Below are 20,745 nucleotides of genomic sequence, written 5' to 3' on the forward strand. Positions count from 1 at the left end.
GTGAAGACTGCAGAACAAGACTAATGAGTGACCGAAACATCTACACAGGACGAAGGCCGGCGTGTAGATGTTGTTTTTAGAGGCTATGAGCTGATCACAGGAAGAGAAAAACAGGTTCAGTAAAAGATAAGTTGACAAAAAGAGTTTATTTTATATTCTGGAGATTTACATAATATAAAAAAATGTACATTATGATCAAAAAAATAACTAATTTATACCTAGATATTGTGTCTTTTGCAATAAATACACATTCATTTCTCATCAATAATTTCATGTCACATTGTTGAAAGGGTCTCCTTTGCACTAAACCCTCGAGTGCCTGAAAAGAGACGAGTACAATCTCCTCCTACAGTGACTTCACAACAACTCACACGTCCCTCCTCCCCTCCATGACAACAGCCCGTGGGGGGAGGGGAGCGTCCCCCAGGGAGTCAGCGGTGACCCAGCCGAAACCTGTGTGTGCGTGTGTGTGTGTGTGTCTGTGGTACAGACGGAGGCAGCTGTGGCGGGTCAGGACGGCCGCTGGGGAGCCATCAGCAGGTGGAGACACAGCAGGTTGAGCACCACGAGGAGCAGCACCAGCCCAATGAGAACCTTCTGCACCCACAGACACGCGTTCAGCTTCTGCTCCGTCCGTGCGCTGCAGGTCATCAGGCGCATGAGCTGGTGGAGAAAAAAAAAAAAAAGACTGGTTCACTGACCTGGTTTATCAATTCTACAGCCGTGTAATGGAAGTGGCAGAAACAAATCACGCTGTGGAGGTACAATGAATGAGAGAAACAGAGTGAAATACGAGTAATCCATTTCGCTCCGCGTTGGATGAGAAGGTTGATTCCTTCTCGTGTCTGTGTGATACGTTTGGAGCTCGAGCAGAAAGGCAGTTTGCTTAGTCTGAGGACTGGGAGGGGGGGGGGGGGGGGGGGGCAACTAGCATGGCTTTCTACTAAACACACCTACCACCACCTCTGAAATATACATTTAGAATTATTTTCGTGCACGGATGAAACATAGATACAGTGTTAATTGGCAGAAGGAGGAGTGGATTTAAAAAGCGACAGAGCCAGGCTTACCGTTTCCCCCCTTATCTCCAGTCTCTATGCAAAGCTATGCTAACTGCTTCTCTGTTACACCTCTGAAAGCACCCGCATTCTCTCACTGAGAGCATTAAAACGTTAAAACGTTCCGGCTCTGCAGCAGGTTTGCATTATTTATCTATTTAACTTTGCCTTGAAGAATGTAAACCAAGCAGCTACTGGACAGACAAACTAACAAACCCACGTTGTACTTACTGATGTGAAGTATAAGTTATCATTCAGTACCTGCGTGTCAAAGGTTTTTGGATTATGAAATACAAAAGAAAAGAATAAACATTAATTACATCTTTATGGTTTCAACATGAGATCTCTGGACCTCTTGAGAGATGTAATAGCGGTTGTGGCGTACAGACTGTATTGACATGTATTGAAACTCACCGCGCTGCTAAATTCCTGCTGATCGGCGGCCCCTTTCTCCACGGGGCCGTCTGCGAGAGCGCTCGCTGCTTGTTTAGCGCCTTCCAGAACCTGACAGCGCAATCTGTGGGAAAGTCACAAGCCAATGAGATATGCGGCCGAGCGGTCCTCGGTCAGCAGATTCACTGGACATGGCTACGAAAGGGGCTCCTACCTGTGCTCCATGACCTTGGCTTTTGGGACTTCTTTCCAGAACTGTGTGAGATCTTGTGATCCAGCGTTGTCCATCTCGGCCGCCATGACCAAAAACCGGTCCTGTGGGGAGGCCTGAGAACCTGCGGAGAAACATTTGTTTTCAGTAACTGTGAAAGCAACAGTTGCACATATTTAGCTACATTTTTTAAAAATGTACATGACAGCATTGAGTGAAAAAGAAACCAGCACAGCATTAGTGTACAAAGACATTGACTCTGTTACTTGCAGCAGGTCTCAACATACAGCTGACATGTCGGGGCTTAAAAAGGCGGTTCAACCCGCACAGCGCCGAGAGTTGTCCGAGGATTTGCTTTCGGGGAGACAATTCTCTTATCGCTCATGAAATATGTACGTCAGGCACAGAAAAGTGGCTGCCAGCACTTTAGGAAGGTAAAGAGGGCCGGAGCGTTTGATTATTCTGGCGGTTCAACAGTACGCTGTGAGTGCAGAGCTAAAGTGCCGTACCTCCGTGTAAGGACACCACTATCTCCACCGAGGCGCCGGGGTCACAGCAGCTGTTGCTGGGCTTCACTCGGTACTTCTCGGGGGCCGTGGTTCGTACCTGTGGAGACGCCAGCGGCAACTTAAATGAATGACATTCATTCTTATCGTTGCATTAAAATGTTGTTATGGAGGAAAATCGCATGCTTAATTTATCACACCTAAACTCAACATCTTTCTGACAGAAATTTGAATTGTAATATCAAATATCAAAAAGGGAAAAAAAGATCAAATCTTCACATTTATGACACCAGAAAACAGAAATTGAAATTTTGCTTCACGATTGCATTCAACTGATGATCAATTATATAAATGTAGTTTCTGTTTATCAAATATAATCCATGTAGAAGTGTAAAATCCGTTTAGTCAACTCACGTCATCACTCACTCACCTTGAAGGCCAGCTGATTTTTGGTAACATTGCCCAGGATAATGAGGCATTTCTTCTCCGTCTCTGCAGAACCAAAGCAGAGCTCCTCTGCGGGGCTGCAGGGGGGATCAAAAAAACAAACATTACGGGTGAAGAAGGAGAATCGTGTCTGTTGGAGAAATTCAGTGCAGATTCAATAACTAGATGCATGGAGTCGTTTTCATTTACTTCACAGACTGCTTGCTTGATGTTTTTCTGGGGTATTTTATTAATACAGATTGGCCTGCTACAATTCCTGTACCTGGCGGCAAGGTTTTGTAAAGAAATGTGTTAAAAACACCTTCCAAGGTTGAACCACAAAGGCATTCCCTGAGTTTAATGATAATAGTATCATTTCGGGTGAGACGTTTTTGTTTTCCACGAGTATGAATCACATTCCAACTGATACGAGTCATAGGAGGCGACGATGAACCCGTCGGCCCGGTTAATTGCCTTCAGCAGAGATCACGCTGTGGTAAGATTCTGGAAACCTCTCTCTAAGCGCTCCGGCTTGCTGATTATAAGACTTTCAGTTGAAAAGCCACATATGGGGCCTCTAACAAGCACTAAGTTATTCACTTTCGGGGATTTTCTATGGCCCAAAATCAAAAGTTTGTCTCAGAGGGCGTTAAAATCTGTACACATGCAGAATCCTCTGTGCTGAAACCCTCACATCGCCACAGGGAACATTTCCCCAAAAAATGAAAATAAAGCCCTCCGACGGGGAGGAGAAAGCTTAGGGAGAACTGCAAAGGAGGGATGGACAGAAGCCACCCACCCTCACCAGAAATACGTGAGGAAGGTTCAAAGTACAACTAGAATGACATCTTTTAGAAAATAAAAAAGTTACTAGGTTAAAAACAAAACAAAAAAAAACCCAGAGGACTTTGGGAAAATATCAGGAATCGCTTCTCTGTGACTAGAGGGGCGTGTCCCTGTTGGTGTTTGATTGACAGCTGCTGGTAGGCTGAGCCCTTGTTAAAACAAAAACAACTGTATGGAAAGATGTTGTTCATCTGGATCATCGCAAAGAAAAATGTTGGCAAACTTGCTTCTCTAAGCCGGTCTATAAATAGTATTACATTTGCCAACCTCAGTGAACACTTTTTTTTTGCATCAGGGTCTTTAACTTTGCCAAGAAGAAATTACCAAATGGATTATCTGCCCAGTGTGTGAAAAGCTCCTCATTGATGCAGCTCGGGCCACGTTTCGTCAACTTAAACTGAACAAAAAGGTTTATTTCCCCTTTGCAATGTTTCCCTGGGTTCTTCTCCCCAGTAAAACAGCCAGAAAGTCTGACGTTAACTTTCCCCCCTCAGCCTCGAATTAAGGCAAACACAACTCAGAAACATGATTGCATTTAAATCTACTTATCACTATAATTCACAGCCCAGAGCCGTCACAAATCTCACATCAAAGCCATTACTGTAAAACCAGAACTCGACGGAACTTATTCATGAAAACGGGGAGTAATATCACACGGTGGGCGAGTGCAGCGCCGAGTACCTCGACTACGTCGTCGCATTGGCTCATTTCATTTTACTGCTTCGCGACGAACGCTCTGGAAGTCGACACCCACTTTGTAATCCAACGACAGCTCAACTAAAATACACATACGAGGCGTTAAGAGGCGACAAATGCTCCTCTCCCTCAAAAGGTTAATGGATTATCGGCCGCCGTCTTTCCGACTATCTGAATTCCGGCCCACATGTGACCCGATCAATCGGGCTATGAGAGAAGTACAAAAACACATCAATAACGACTCCACGCTTTCAAGCCACAACACAAAAGAGGAGTTTGTTGCCAATTTGTGTGAAGCAATAGAAATGACACTTCTTGCGTAATATGGGTCACTCACACGTTCAAATGTGGGCACGGTTACAAAAAGCTAAACCACTGTTGTAATAGATCAGCTGATCAGGAACCGTTGATTGCGTTGAATGTAGTTTTTGAGAGCTTGTCAACTCAAGGGCGGAGACAACGTATTGCTCCCCTGAACGACTGCCACGTGGTGACCAGAGGTCGCCCGTCACACTCAGAAGGGAAGTGCTGAATAAGGACGAGCGGCGGGAAGCCCACCTGACGTCGAGCAGGGGGCCTTTGAAGGTGGTGAGTGGCTTCCTGGCCCCTTTGGTCCTGGAACTCTCTCCCTTATCGTTGTCCTCGCACCTCAGGCTGTCTTCCAAGAAATTCACCTGAAACGACAACACGGCACATCATTAAAAAGGGAGAACAGAGCACAGGAGTGTTATCGTTTCGGGAAAACAAAATGCTTGGCCCTTGCCCTGCTTTCTGAGAAGGCTATCAGTCAATGAAGTGCTCAAGGGTCGTGTGTAATGATTAATAAGTGGTTCTTCTCAAGTGTCACGTTGCCAAAATACATGTTGTTTGACTGAGAAAACCTCATGATGACTCCGCAGCCCTGTTCCCCTTTCGCCTCACTAACAAATAACCGTGACCAAAAAAAGAAGAAGCTGACTGAGACCAAGTGTCATCGTATCCCTGAGACACGGGATACTTTCACTTCAGCAAATCCTCCGTCCACTTTGATGCAAATCGTCCATCAACGGATCACAAGATCACAAAACAGATGACGGGACAGAAACTGTGGCATGTTTGCACTGAGACTAAATCAAGTTGGAGAAATGGTTGCTTTCGGTGTTGCTGGCACAAGATGAGTGCATTGTGCGAGGGGGGGGCCCCCAAAGGTGAGCGGACTGTACATGTGATGCAAACATGCACAACATGTCGTCTTAGTTTAAAGGCCGACTGTCATGCAACTGCCACAATGAAGACATCGAGAGATAACCAGCTGCTGATGAAATGTCTCCATTTATTCTTCATTTTAAAAGAGCAAGTTTATCACAATTAGATTATAATGGCAGTAGAAAAAAAAACAAAGTTCTTAATTAGTAAAAACAGCATCATTGAAATAGGCAGTGTCACGCAGTTTTTAATTATTAATAAAATAGCAGTGTTTTTGCATAGCTTTGATTGTATTAGTGGAGGCTCATGGAAACATATTTCCATTATTGATTAACAAACAACAGAATGAATGGAGTTATTTTGAGAAAAGAAAATCACGTACAAATGAATTGACTGATTTGAGAAAGTCATAATTTCTATACAAAGTGTAAAATATGTGACTCAAAGACACAAATAAATCACTGAGGATTATACATTTTCTATACTGAAATGGTAATGAAATGAGTGTCATTTGATTATACAGTACAGATCAAAATAATCACCTACATGATAAGCACTCATGAGACAAAGACGATATCAGCTCTCAAGGCACACAAACCTCTTGTTCAAAACAATGCCTCAAAGGCAAAACTTGGTTGAAGATTTAAAGCAGAGTGTTAATAACTTGGTCTACACTCACAATGAGTAGTTTTTAAAATTGGACTTTAAAAGAATACAGACGAGCTCACATTTAATGCGGATCGTTCTCATGGAGTTTGACAGAAATTGCTTGGAGTGTTTCCGTACAGTAGTGCAAAAGGTAGGCTACGTTGCACTTAGCCTACAATCCTTCATAACAAAGTCAGAAATGTTGGGGGTTTTCAACAGTGCAACACTATTTAGGGGGCGCAAAATTGAAATGTGAGGTCCAGGACAGGTTAAAGGGTGGGGGGGGTAGTGCACATGTGCAGGGTTGAGATGACGTCAGTCGACTGTGCAGGACGTGCGCTCACAATAATTCAGTCACGTGAGCACACCTGCCTTTCCAGCCGGTGGAAATCTTCTCGTGTGGGTGTGTTCCTACACTGCCTTACCACCTCCAGCCCTTGTTTGAAAACAGAGAGAAAGGCAATTAGCTTCCTGAAGCCGCCCAGGTATCAGCACAGCGCTGCCTGGAGGCCGGGGGGACTCGGGTTGGGATGCAGGGGAATCACTCCCAGAGAATTACTACGTCTCCAGGGAGCGCGTCTATTTAAACCGGTGCAGGTTCGGTGGGTCGGGAAACACGTCGACCAATTATACGCCTTGCAAATCACATCAGGTGAGGCTGATCGGCCAATCAATGACGTGCATTTCGATAAGCGACGCCCTCGACCCCGGTGCGATATTTCCACACAGGGGAGCAAACGAGAGAGACAAACAGCCGGAGAAGGGATGTCTGCTGACAGAAGGGTAACCAACAATGGACAACTATTATATGTCTATCACTATAACAAGATTATTCAATTAATTAAATTATATCACAGCGCAAATGTGACATTGTGATGTTCTGCAGCTTTGCATGACGAAATTCTCCAACAGGACCTCGATTAATTGCAATTAAATGTCCTGACACTACGGTTTAGTTACAGCACTCGTGAAAAGTGAATTTCATAATACAGCTCCATATAAAACTGAGGCCGACAACACGGCAGAGCGCGAGGTGATTCTGCGTATTTCACAAGCATTCATCAACTTTGAACGCGTGCCCGGGGGTTCATTTTGAGGCCAACAAGCGGCTGATTTGCATATCTCCTTTGTGTGAATCTAAAACCGGCTGAGCATGACCAATGTGGTGTTGACCAACAATGGCAGCACTGTTTGTCGGGGCTCAGGGCGACTCATGGGAGTAGCTGTAGTTACGCAGCACCTCTCCAACAAATGCACTTTGTGTCCTATTGGCAGATCAGCAGGCTACAGCCCCCCCCCCCCAATCAATTTCAGCAGTCATGTCCTAGATGAACTGTAGGCTGACTCCAAATCATCCCACTCTGAGCAGCAACACCGCACACTATCTGTAAATAACAGCTGCAACACTAAACAACAATATATGCAACCCTGATTGCAGCCCTTCCTCCAACAGGCCTTCATTGATGCCGAGCACAACATGAGCTAAATAAGTGATTGCGCAGGGGATCGATTGTCGGGTGAAATATGTGGGTCACACTGCAGTCTGGAACGTGTGTGAAGTTTGGGAGCTTGACGGGAGTTGCACTGATATTCAAGACGAAGCCCGTGGGACACCTCGGTGAACGTGCCGCACCGAGCTGGGAGAAGAAGCCGGCTGCAGCGGCAAAGAGCTTAGGCGGAGTTTCTACAAAGCGTCTTTTCCCTCCGATTGTTCTCGGTGAGAAAGAAAATAAAAGCGCCGCACCCAGCTTCTCCTTCACACAGCGCTCCAGACATTTTCTTTTTTTAAAGTCAAAATCTCTCAACTTTTTCAGAAGAGGCGTCGGTGACATCGGCGTGGATGAAGCGCTCTCCGGCGGCTTGCCAGCGGTTTCCGCCCCAGAAAGTAAAGAAATAAAAAAGCTACACAGCCACAAGTAGCTGACGTGACAACTTGAGCGTAGGAGAGGATGAGAGGAGACACTTGGGCTCTGTTGGCCACATTTAATTGGAGCCGGAGATACTAAGAGTCACCTTCACAGGGACAACGAGCGAGAGCTCGAGGTCTTTCGAATCGGGGACATTACTCGCCACTTAATCCACAGTCTACTCGGCGCGGCCTGATTACATCCTGTAATCTCCGGCTCAATTCATAGAGTGAGTGACGCCCCGGCCATCGGGAATATATATTAACTAACGTTGCATCTATAAAGAGCACCGCGGCCTGAAATGCCCCAGTCTTAATTAACGGAGGCTCAATCAAACCCCCATTAACTAGTTTCGGCATCAGCCGGATCTCATCACACTCGCTTACCAATTTTACTGCTGACCCACCAACATTTTGATAAACAGGGAGATCAAAGCGTGTCCTGGTAAGGGAGACTTACGCAACACGTGCAGCAGTCCTGCCTCACATTTCAGCAAAATGAACACCGTGTACGAGGGTGACAGGGATTTTTTTTTTTTTAAAACACTTTGACATTCGTCTTCACACATTTTACTGGATAGAAAATGTACCTTTTTGGGCTTAACCGCAATCTCAGAGCTGAAGCTGGACTCAAGGGCATCTTTGCTGTCAATTTCACCCTCTTTGCTCTCCGCCTCGTCCTCGTCGGCAATTGGTCCATTTTCACAGGTGGGCGTTTGGAAGTCGTCGTCGGGAAGAGGTGGGTAGCTGTACTTGAAAGGGTCCTGGAACGCAGCCAGTTGAATTATACGATTACACGCGGGGGGTTTTAAAAAGTGTCCATTGTCGAGTTTAGGTTGAAATACGCAATTTCGTTCTGACAGGACCGTGACTTCCACATGAATGGAAATAAAATATGGCTTATAAGCAGGAGGACTTCTGTTGAACAGTTCTAGTGCGGAGATCTACAAGCACACACTAAAATGTACACTACAAAACCACTCAAGAAATCTACTTACAAAAATTCTGAATACCTTTGATTTGATTGAATAATTTGTGAATCACCATTGTAGTAAGGACCGCCTCTTTTGTGACTGATGAACATTCATTCAAAAAGCGGCATAATACACACCGTTCCACCCATGTGCGCTGGTAGGTACTCCAGGCCAATGAATCCTTGGATCTCAGATCTGGAGGCGAACTTGAGCTTGCTGATGGCCTCGGGACCCAACCACGACTTCACGATCTTCCATGCGGCTGAGACAGAAACATTGAGCTTAACATTTCTGATCCGATGAGTATTATTAACAGCAAATGTGATGGACAGGCTCATTCTCACCATTCATGATCCAAGGCATATCCACGATGATCATTTTGGCTGAAACGAAAAAAATTCAAAGCTTTCCCATCAGAATGATGCTTTAAGGTTTGACTTTAATGGACAAATAAAATGAATATTGAAATACATGTGTTGTGCTTTTAGAACAACTTTTGTTACCTACATAAAAACTTTGGATAATAGACTTTGAAACAATTGATGATGTACTTCACAAACTCCATGTCCTGAAACACAAAATGGAAAATCTGGGTTTAAGCATAACAACATCAAATATAAAATGACAATGTTTTTAAAAGAGTTTGATGTTTATTTGTTCTTAAGCGCTATAGATTTGTGGTGATCCACTTAACTGAAAATTGCAAACTGCTCTTATGACCCACTCAGCTTCCCCCAAATACTGTCTGAGAAACCTGGAGTTTCTGAACAATGCCACATACATTCAGGTCATGAACCATTTGCAATATAGCTAAGTATGGTACTTGCTGTTAAATACTCCCTAAAAATCAAGCAAAAAGAAAGACTTTACATGGAACGGCTTACGCTTAAAATGAATTCTTCCATTTAAAAAACAACAGGCGTCTGATCCAAACCAATAACCCTCTCCACACTCAGACGGTGCATCCAATCATTGCTAACAAATGCTCATTAGAAAGCTCAACTAAAAGCACGCAAAGCCACTTGCCTCACCGTAAACGGTGAATATGATTAATGTCTCGCTTCCTATTTTACGTTAATCATCAGCAGAACAGCAGATATGTCAATAGATTGGGCCTCGACGGCCTGGCTGAACCCAATAATTGGCTGGAAGCCTCATTGCTATGCGGGAGACTCTCCCCCAAGGCGTAATGAGATCATACCGGCTACGCTTGCTCCTGCCGTGGATGCTAGTTTGCTTTCCAAACAGTTCTTCTAATCTACTCATTTCATATTTGGGTTGGATGGCCATTCATCATTTCCGCCGTGCTGGTGCACGTTTATTTGTACTTAATTGAGACATTTCTCTGGGAGGACGCGTCTCTTTCTGACAGAGAGCTCCTGTCCCTGCGACACCGTGAGTCCACGGATTAGACGGCACACTCAAAATTGACCAATGGGATTTAAAGTTTGCTTTAATCTCAGATGTGCAAAACCATCAAAGAGCGTCAGTCCCTGCAAGTCCACAGCTCAAGCAGCAGGAACAATTAAGGCCGCTCAAGTGCATTTCAATGACAGTAACAAAAGGAAATAAACATTTTCTAACAAATGTAAAGCTTATCTAATAAAGAGGGAATGAAGATGCAATATAGGTTTTGTATTGGAGGCCGGGATGTTAAGAACAATAATTAAAAATAGGGGAGCATGACAAATTGAAAGTTACGGACTTTAAAAAAAGAAAGAAAAGAAAAAACATGTACTTGGACTTACAATGTTACCGAGGCCGGACTCGGCCATGTCGAACACAACAGTGAGTGGCATCCCCGGTTCTTTCTTTGCATACCGCTCCAGCCAGAAGGCGACGTACTTCTTCTTGTCCATGATCGTTTTTGCATCCTTAACGTGCAGCTTTACCTTGAACCAGACTAAAAAAAAAAAAAAAGTATTAAAAGCATTAATTAGGCTTTTAGTAGTTTTGAATTTGTCTAAAAGATTCTTTGCTGGGAACACGCTTTGAGATGGAACAGATATCTAAATACAGCATCACGGTCTACTGTGTGTGATAAAACATGAACATACAGAGCTTGTTGCCCTCTTTGTCGTAGCCGTGGAGGTAGACGGCACCAATTTCAAACATCCATTTTGGAATGGTGCTCTCAGTGATATCTGAAAGACACAGGCAGACACAAATTGCACTCGGTTTATAAAGGTACTGTACAATATGAGCTATAGAGAGGAGGGCATTTTATGCAATGAGCTATGGTAGTTTGTAAGGTTTTACAGACTATTTGAATACTATTCAACTACTCCTTGAGAGAAAAAAACCCCCAAAGTATACGTTTCCCAGGAATGTTTTTATATTTTTCATAAAATCCAGGAAATATCTAGTAAAAGGCTTATTTGACCAGCACATAAATGACAACAAATAGTTTTAATGTTATGGATCCCAGCCTTTCCATTATCTGACACTGGTGGAGTTGACAGAAATACTGTGACACAGTCGTCCTCAGCACCTTGATAGACAAAGTAACAACACTTGGCCCTGTTAATTCTGCCCCTGATGCCCCTGCACAGTAATGACTTGAACAAATCAAATTTACAAAACTACAACTGGCCGACGAATTGAATTTACTGGATTAAAGACAAACAAACAAACACTCTTATAAATGCTTCAGAAAGCAGAATGAGGGGGATTGTTCGCAGGGGAAGCTTGGGCACGGCGACGCGGGTGTTTAAAACACACAATGACCCCGTGTCTGGATTCATCACAGCGCAGCAAACGCACGACCACCGATGTGCGTCACAAGCTTGTAAACAGTCCAAATGTGGAAATGTCAACAGTTCTACCTTTTGACAGGCTTGGATTTTGACATGCAATACATTTAGGTACTGACCGCCGTGCCTTAAGCAACCGATATAAAAAAATACATTTAAAAAAAACAGCTATCAAAAGAACTGGTTGGATTAATCAGGATTTATGTAATAGTTAAAAAATGTAAATAACGTAAATAGTTCAAATTAAAGATAAGAAACTAAGCGTTTTATGAATAAATGAAGTGAGCGTATCAAATTGTGTTTCTCTTGTGTCTCTTACCATTCACACCGTATTCCTTTCTCCACTGAAGACTTTCATCGATCATTTTTAAGGCATCATCAACTACGTAAAGTCTCCACTGCAGGTAGCCCTCAACCAGAGAGTCATCTTTTTGAAGCCTTTCCACATCTTGGGAGTCATATTTGTCTGTTGAATCTGTAAACACAACAAAAGGCTCAATCACATCCGACACTCCGAATACAAAGAGGTCAAGTACAAGGTTTCACTTTCAATCTCCAGTGACCCCGTTGTGCTGCAAACGAGGTTAAAGTTCACCAGGAGAACAGGAGAACGCTTTTATCCAAAGCGACTCACAATAAGTGCATTAAACCACAAGGATACAAACCCAGAAGAACAAGAAAGTGCCATTTCATCAAATAAACCGATGTACAATTTGCTATAGATAAAGAGCCATTATAACTGCAATTTAAGTGCTACAATGTTTGTTTAATGTTTGTTTAGACAGGGTGACGTTATAGTGTGAGAGCACCATGTTGGAGCCGTGTGGGGTCCAACCTGTTAACTAACGTTACATGTGGCAACACTGAGCTAATGTTAGCTAAGATAGTTAAGGTTATCTGCTGCAGCTTATCGGCTCTGGGCATGTAGCTTAGGTCATGACGTTATTAACACATTAGGAGTTCAGCTAACTTGTGGCGAGTTAAGCAATACGACATTTAAAAGAGCACGAAGCTGACCGTAACATTTAAAAAGCAAGTATTGGTCAAAGTGAAAGTTAACGCCATCTTCTTCACAATGTCTGTATTTACCTTGGAGGAACTCATTGTTGAATCTCAGTCTCGTCTCCTCAATTTTCTTCTCGAGATCCTGCCAACACAAGAGTGAGTTCATTAAAGTTTAAGGTTATAGACGCGTCTGCGGCTTTAACAGATGACTAATTAATAACGGTACCCGTCGATACCTGCGCTCCTTCGTGCTGCTCAAGTTCGGCCATCTTCAACTTATCATCAGGTTTCCCGTGTCCCTCTGTGCTAGTTCCCCGTTGAGCTAGCTTAGCTTAGCTAGCGCTCCTCGGCTAACGGTGGACTGAGTGATGTGAATGAGTGTGTCACTGGCGTCTCTTCGTCGCCATTTTGGCTCGGTGCGTGGCCACGCCCCCTCCACGCGGTTAGTTTGATTCATCGACTGTAGCTACAGTTTGAAGAGAGTGAGCTTTGGGCTTTATTCAACGCTACGGGAGACATGTTTGCCCAATCACGAGTGACTCGTTTGAGAATGACAAGCGAGGTAAACACTTTAGTTTGATGTCGTTCGCTCACTGCCGTTTACCGGTGTCTTACCCACAATGCACCGGGCCTTCAAGGAAGCGTTCAACATTGCTTGGCGCGACGCTACGAGTGTGTAACAGCTCGCGGAGAAATACGTTGAATACGGATGCGTTTCTCCTCTCTCTCACGAGACAGTATACAAATGTTACTCGTTGGCGAGACTCTCGTCAACAAAGTGACAGCTCCCTACTTGGCAATCACGCTAAATTACGCTGCCAATGAGGAGGGATCGAACCCGGCAGTCGCCCGGAGCCTCCTCGGAGCATAATGGAGAGATCGCTCTCGGAAGATTGCTCTCGAAATCCCCATCGACTTTCCGCGCGGGGAAAGATAATCTCATTTGACTGCAAACGAGCCTCGGCCACGAGGGACAGCGAGAGAAGTGAGTTAATATTCCGCAGCCTTTCGTTCGCGCGCGAAGCCAACGCGTTCGTGAAGGCGGACGACGGGGCGGCCGTCGTCGCCGCCGGGAAGCGGTCGGCGCGCGTCGACATTGTGGCGTGCGAGTGCGCCGCGAACGTTGCGACGAGAGTGCGCGCGCCGTGCGTTCTGGTGACGCGCAAGAGCGCGAGCGGCGCGAGCTTCCACTACAGTCTGCTCGCGCTGAGCGGCTCCGGCCGCCTGGAGACCTGCGTGCAGTTTAAACTGCCTTATGAAATGCGGGAGAACGTGTCCATCCTGCGAGGCCCCACCGTGGCGTGGAGTCACGCCGGTGGCGTCTTCCACGCCTCTCCGCGGACCGCAGAGGTCAGGCGGACGCCCCTTGAGTTGTCCCACTGTGTTATTGGAGAACTCCCGCTCCACGAGGACCAGGTGTTCGTTCTCGGACTTCCGGCCCATCCGGGCCGGTGCCCCGGTGGCGCTCGTGCCGCCGGGTGTTTTGTTGAAAGCGCACAGGTGTTCGACGGCAGTGTGATAATGCCGCACCAATACGTGGGCATCACGCGGTGCGTCCTCGCGCTGTCCGCGGACAAAGTTGACGGCGTGCTGAAATCCGCCGTGGTCGCGGCGACTTCCAATCGGCAACTGGTTTCTTTTGAGAACGGCGCCGTGAAAGAAGCGTGTCAGCTTCCTTTCGACCGGCCTGAACTCATTCAGTTGGTCAACGCAGGAAGACATGGCTGCCTGTTCGTGGTGTCTTTTCACCAGGGGCACGTGTGTGCCCTGTGGAAGGACACATTTCAGGTAAACCGTAAGGTTTAAATTTAGTGTTTTTTTTAATACCTACGTTTTAGTTATGTGTTGGTAACAAACCTACCATGTTGAACCCTCTCCCCAGATAGCCTCCCGCTGGTCAGGTGTCACCTCTGTCCATGTGGAGGACTTCCTGGGATGTGGAACAGACCAAATGCTGTTGGTTTTCGAGGATGGTGGCGTGACGGAACAACCCATGAGAAGGTTTCTCCTCACCGACCTCTGTGGCATTTCATATTCTGTAAGCCAACGCGCTCACTCCTCGTGTGCAGGGCGTCTGAGCCGTGTCCGCTGACAGATTGAACATCAGACGCTGGTCATTGTGATTCATTGACAATGCTCATTTCAGCGTGGGCAGGACAGCGGGGCGCCAAGGACACCACCTCCTCCGCCAGAGAACGATCTCCTCACCCTCCGAGCTTTGGAGTCCAGACTGCAGGCGAGCCTACATTTATAAGCCACTGCTGGAGTGGCAGCACAAGTCACAATAACTCCGTTAACGCCACCAAGAAATAAAATTTTGATTGAGGTTTTGCATGTATGCATAACATTGATTTGTCTATTTGACATGTAGTTCTACATACACAGTGATATTTATATACTGAAATTTTGATAATGATCCAATTTGATACGTATCAAACCGTTGTGCTGCATAATGGATTGTAATTCATATGAGACATTTTGAAAGAGACCTTTCCCCCCCTACGACTCAGGCACCCATTGTGCGTCTTATCTATTAACTCTCAATCAAATCCGATGTCATTTAGAGTGGATTGACCGTGCTCCAGGAGCTCCGGGCAGAGATGAGAGTGAAGGACAGAGTTCTGCAGCAGTCGATCCGAGCCCTCACCGACGCCGTCTCAGAAGAAAAGACTCCTCTCACCCGGCATGAGCAGGTACAGTACACGTACGAAGGGACTCCACTCTGACAACCCCACGCCCGTTATGTATCAAGTATTAAGCTCGGTCAATGAACTAGAGGTAATGGGAATCAGACCAGCAACTCTCTCAATCTTAATGTGTCGACATCATTCTGATATTTGCTTTTTTTCCAAAGCATTTACGTTATTCTGGAATGTCGGCAAGATATAGTTCAAAAAGAGAAGTTGTCATATTTTAAATGGCATCTTGCAGGTCGCCCGATGCAGTCGAGGTTCCTCATCTTGCCAAAGGAATCTCAGACAGTCAAAACAAAAGCTGCTGTTTTCTTGTCCTCTACTTCTACATTATTATGCTTTTCAATACTTTTGTTGTTTGTTTTGTTTGCGATTGCTGTCACTTCCTTGCTGATGCAACAAATACCCCCAACAAATGGTGTCCGTGACCCCGGACAAAAGCTTTTATAAAAGCTTCTTTTTAATCGGAATGATCAAACTGTTTTGACAGAATATCAGCTTTTTCCTCCCCTAAATAGTATTTTAAATATCCGGTGCATGTGTATCTGAAAAAAAATGAGTTGTTTGACTCAAACCACCGTTGCTGTCACACTCATGTTGTCGATGATTACAGTCTCTGCTCTGTCTGTCCAGGAAGGCCTCATTGCTCTGTGGGAGGAAGAGGAAGAGGATGATGATGATGATGATGAGTCAAAGGATGAAAAGATGCCAGACATGCCAGCCGTGTCTTCAAAACCTCAAGTTGACAAGCTGTGGCATCGCGTCGCCGAGGAGCGACTGGTTGTGGGAGTGATACTATCTACCGACAGCTCCACGTAAAGATGATTCTTTTGATTTGACATTACGGCGTCGTTTTCTTGTGTTCATCACATCTGGGAAGTACAATTCTTACTTGTCTTCACAGACCTTAAAGTTTCGATTAATGATTCCCATCAATGTCCGTCTCGTAATCTGTGTAAACAATTACTTCTAGCGGACTAATGATTTTTCTTTTTCGACTCGCTGATTGCCCCCGACCTGGCTAGACGTTCACCATGGCAACGAGTGTTTAGGATCAAGAAACTGTAGATTTCTCCACCAACCTCTTCCTGTCGGTTGTTCTTTCTTTTGGGGATCTTCTTCTTCTGACTCGCTCAAGATCCCACTTATTGCTGTTTTGAAGGGCGCTCTTGTCCAGCCGAGTACACACATTCATGGAGGGGGTGTGTGTATATCTTATTTTCAGTGCGATTACCCACTGTCCATGTGATATCTGATGGTTGGTGATGTGTTATTGCTTTCTCAGACCAGTGGCCAGTGTGAGCTTATCCATCCTGACGGAGACGGGTCAGGGCTCAACACCTGCAGTCATCAAGGCCCAGAGCCAAGTGTTCTGTCTCCCTGCGCCCTGCTCTTCGTCTAGCTCCTCCTCCCCCTCCTCCTCCTCCACTGCCTACACATTCTTAGAGCCTGCAGCCAAAAGAAGCAAGCAGCACCTTGCCGGGAGAGCCGATGAGCTCAACGCATGCAGACTGGCTGTGACTGCTGTGACCAGGCTGACACCTCTGTTGAACTCTGGCTGTGCAAAGTGCCGTGTCATGCTCCATTACGTCCAGGGACGAGACGCCTTTGCCGTTGTGAGCAACCCAACACCGGTTGTTGTGCATTGCGGAGATGTTGCTCTAGACATCAACCATAATTTCCAAACGCGGCTCTTGATAAAACCCGAACTCCAAACAGGTAAAGTCACAAATGCCTGCAACTCGTGCTGTCCTTTTTGACACATATGTTATTGTTGTCTTCTTTTTGTGCCCAGATGACGCAGAAGAGGACTTTCTGAGCCTGATGGCACTGCTGGATCAGCGGGTCTTCCGCATACACTCCCCCAATCACAGTTTAGACGATATAGATGGCTGGATTCAAAAAATAGCAGGTTGTAGGAGGATAGAAGTGAGTCCTCAGTATCTACTGTTGAATTCTTCAGGACCATCTGCTCTCATGCTGCTTCACTGGCATCAGATGAGCCCTTTCCAGGGGGAACTGTCTGTCCACTCCAGGTAAATCATTTCAGTTTTGAGATGGCGATATTAAGCAGACTGTTGATGGTGGCTTGGATGGAATGGCATTTTGGCCACGATCTCATCATCAGTTCATAAAGTGAAACAATGTATTTATAAACTATTTCCGTTCACAAAGTTACTATTCGCATTAAGCAAAACGTCCAAATTAGCAAATGCATGTTTTTAGTTTTGTTTTTTGTGCCGATGTGAATCTTTTGGGAAAGAGGAAGACGCACGTGTGCTTATTCTAAAACCCTCAGGCTAATTTATGATTTTGGGCTCTACGAATTAAACAAATTGAAACTCTGACAGGGCAGGTGGTATAAAGTAGCTAACAAATTATCATAAATACCTAAATCTTCAAAACTCCTGTTTCCATTTAGTCATAATAACCTGCAGATTGTGGCTTTGTTGTTCCTTGGCAGCCAGCTGCAGGCGCTCCAGTTGCTGGACTCTCTGTTGGCCCACCTCCCTGCCTGCTGCTCCATCCAGTCTGTCAAAGGTACAAGAGGACAGGGTGCAGCTCAAATATTGTCTTTGGCTCTGGAGAAAGAGTTGGTGTCCCTCAGAGACGGCGTTTCGTTGCTACTTTGTGAAGAGGAGGAAGAAGAGAAGGAGGAGGAGAAAAAGAGTCTTGGACACGGGGAGACCCCTCAGCCAGGTTCCGTGGAGGAGCTCCAGAGGCGTAGGGAGGCTTTTCAGGGGGACGTGGAGAGGAGTAAGACGAGGTTGAGCCCCCTGGTGGATGTGGGGAGGTATCGTGAGCTCACCCGAAGAATGTCCAAAGTCCAACTGGACACGGATTTGGCCGCTCTCTTAAACACCAACAACTTTGTGTAATGACTAATGGGTTAGTCATGTTACCTGGACTGGGGGCTGCCAGCCCCCCCCCCTTTGCTGGCTTACAGCTGTCTCTTGGGCTGTTTATGTCTAGTGTCTCCTGCTGTGTTAAAGCCTCCACCGTTTATCCTGCACCACCTCCAGCCACGTACTGATACGTGATATTTTTCTGTTTGTGTCCCTTAAGACCCTGCGGGTTCAACAACGCTCTTCAATGTCTGTCGCTGCAAGAGAAACGCCTGCTGAACGCAGGCAACGGGCGATTGTTGAGCACCGGGGCTGTAAATCTGCTCAGTGACGGTAATTGCCTGCAAGCTTTTACAGGCAGAATACCTTCCCCTCATGAGTCAAGTCCCCGTATCTGTTTCTCATGGCTCTGCACAGGCCGTCTGTGCTGTAAAATGCAGTTTGTCCAAATAAACATGAAATCCTACTTAAAAGGACCCCAACTTCTCCGGCTGCATGCAGCTTTGCTGTGTGGCTGGAGGTTGTTTTTTCTTTCTCCACCCCCCGAAGGGGCCGAGGAACAAGGATGTGCTAGCTCCTCTATCCGTGTAGTACTTAGGACTCTGTCTCAGGAGAGAAACTTCTCCTCTTTCACACCTCTTATAAGTCCGCTTCAACGCAAGTAAAAGCTTCCACAGGCCTCACCGCCCCAGAAGTGAACGAGCCCTTCGGAGGGAGTGAGCCCTGCGTGGTGCTCTATGGTGGTAACTGCTACAGGGGGTTAATGAAAGCGGACAAAAATGGTTTTGTCTCTCTTGCGAATGGAAGCAAAGGAGCCCTCAGCTTTCGGCTCAGCCGGGTTTTACTGTTGTATTCAAGTTCGGCGAGTATTCATCCCTCGCGTACAGATAGCAGGTCCACACACACGACGCCTCTCCTAATGGCGAGACGAACACCCCTGTGAGTTGTAACGCAGAGGCCGGTTTGACAATTCTGTACAGTGAAAAACGCTAAAGAGCCAGAAATGGATCACATGTGAAAAAGAAAATATTATTATACTGGTTTGCCCTTAAAACCCTGACGGCGATCTAGTCCAATGTATGTTTTGTAGTCCCATTACTGTCTGTTAACTTCTATTAACTCTGAGTGGTGGAAGAGAGCTGCAGGGTTTCCACTCTCCACTGTAGACCCTTCACTTTAATAGGAAATGAAAACGTGGTAGATGGATAATGTTGCTGATGTGAAACATCCCAGACACGGAGAAAACAAAATCTACCTCCCGTCTGGCTTATTGATGCAGACAAATTGACATTTGATGCAGTCCTGCGTCTTCCGATGTGTGTGGAAGTCAGTCACTGTAGGCATCCGTCAGAACTGATTCTGAAGCTTCTCACATATTTGAGCTTCAAAATTGACATTAAACGAATATGATTTACATATATAGAAACTATTTTATAGTTAAATGGTTGTAAGTGAAAAAGTATTTTCTGGCCATATATTCATAATTTAAGAGTTTGGGTTTTAACATTTCATGTGCCACCTTGTACAAGTGTCTGTAATATGACTGATATAAATAAACATTTAACAGCATTGGAACTATATCAATCTAAATGTATTTTTTTTATCTAACGTGACTAAACGCGTTAGTATGTTTGAAAGTGACAGGCGGTTGGCAGATTACGCCTTCAACGACGTGTTGAGCCACGTTGGTGTGATGGGCGCCGCTGGTCTGGAGTCCACTGATTGATCGAGGTCCGTCCTCCAGACAAAGTGGGAAGCCTTTGGTTCTATCTGCAGCACCGGGGGTACATTCTTCTGTGTGCATGCAGCTCAGCATGTCCGCACCGGGGGTTAAAGAGCAGAACAACCTTTTCGTTTTAATGCTTTAACTAAGAAGCTCACTTATTAGGACATTTCACCAAATATATTATTCAAAGTGCAAAGTGTTCCTTGAGATGTCCCCTTTGAATTGTAACTCACATTTAATCAAAACACCCTTTTGTAAGCAAGATTCTACAGAAGTTTCCAAATGAACAATTATAATTAATCCTGGCTTCTTAATTAGGTAGTAAATGTCGTGTCAAATTCACATTAAATTACAGAAACATGTACCAGTTTCTTGCTTCCAAGAAACTCCTTCATGGCTTTCCTTTAAATATAGTTTTCCAGTTGTCATGGAGATTGTCTAGTCACACAGAAATAGTTTTTTTTTGTCCTTGCTTGATTTTAAAGACACAAGGGTCACTGTAATTCACGACCAGGCTACTTTAAGCAGAGGAGGAGAGATTAATCTGCAGATGATTTTACACCAAACTAACAATATTTCTGTTGCTGAAGTGCCACATGGAACAGTTTTTGTACAACAATCGGGCTTTCCCTCCGGGCCTGTTGAAGGTCTTCCAAGAAGCACAACCCTCTGACTAAAACCACAGATTTGCTGCTGGTTTTATTACTTTGAAATGGTAGAAATGTTTGATTTACTGTGGGACACCTTTTGGCAAAATCCTGCTCCAGTGTTTTCAACCCCATTCATTTACAGCTTTTCTCTCACACTGGCCTTCTCAATTGCTGTGCTGTTGCTATGGCAACGCTCATTTCTTTCCTCTGCCCGACCTCACAC

The 20,745-nt window shown here is 45.3% G+C and overlaps 2 protein-coding genes across 3 annotated transcripts; one reads left to right on the forward strand and one right to left on the reverse strand.

Moving 5' to 3' along the window:
- Positions 1 to 127: 127 nt before the first annotated feature.
- mospd2 (motile sperm domain containing 2) lies at positions 128 to 13,172 on the reverse strand. 2 transcript variants are annotated; one of them, XM_040201148.2, is made up of 16 exons: positions 12,844 to 13,172; positions 12,692 to 12,749; positions 11,922 to 12,077; positions 10,907 to 10,993; positions 10,598 to 10,752; positions 9,357 to 9,417; positions 9,194 to 9,232; positions 8,987 to 9,111; positions 8,466 to 8,639; positions 4,695 to 4,810; positions 2,599 to 2,692; positions 2,172 to 2,268; positions 1,666 to 1,786; positions 1,473 to 1,575; positions 1,290 to 1,319; positions 128 to 663 (listed from the first exon to the last, which is right to left on the reverse strand). In XM_040201148.2, the coding sequence occupies exons 1-16, from the start codon at positions 12,874 to 12,876 to the stop codon at positions 511 to 513; spliced, it is 1,602 nt and encodes a 533-aa protein (XP_040057082.2). In that variant the 5' UTR covers positions 12,877 to 13,172; the 3' UTR covers positions 128 to 510. The 2 variants fall into 2 exon arrangements, with proteins under 2 accessions (XP_040057082.2, XP_040057083.2); XM_040201149.2 differs by lacking the exon at positions 1,290 to 1,319.
- A 144-nt stretch (positions 13,173 to 13,316) lies between these two features.
- Positions 13,317 to 19,726, forward strand: fancb (FA complementation group B). Its single transcript, XM_040201147.2, is given in 9 exon segments — positions 13,317 to 13,461; positions 13,464 to 14,395; positions 14,490 to 14,645; positions 14,754 to 14,843; positions 15,172 to 15,300; positions 15,934 to 16,115; positions 16,586 to 17,019; positions 17,096 to 17,336; positions 17,765 to 19,726. Coding segments are annotated over 9 exon segments (2,724 nt in total). The 3' UTR covers positions 18,180 to 19,726.
- Positions 19,727 to 20,745: the final 1,019 nt, after the last annotated feature.

The sequence above is a fragment of the Gasterosteus aculeatus genome, chromosome 16 (genome assembly GCF_964276395.1).
Source record: "Gasterosteus aculeatus chromosome 16, fGasAcu3.hap1.1, whole genome shotgun sequence".
Taxonomy (NCBI): Eukaryota; Metazoa; Chordata; class Actinopteri; order Perciformes; family Gasterosteidae; genus Gasterosteus; species Gasterosteus aculeatus.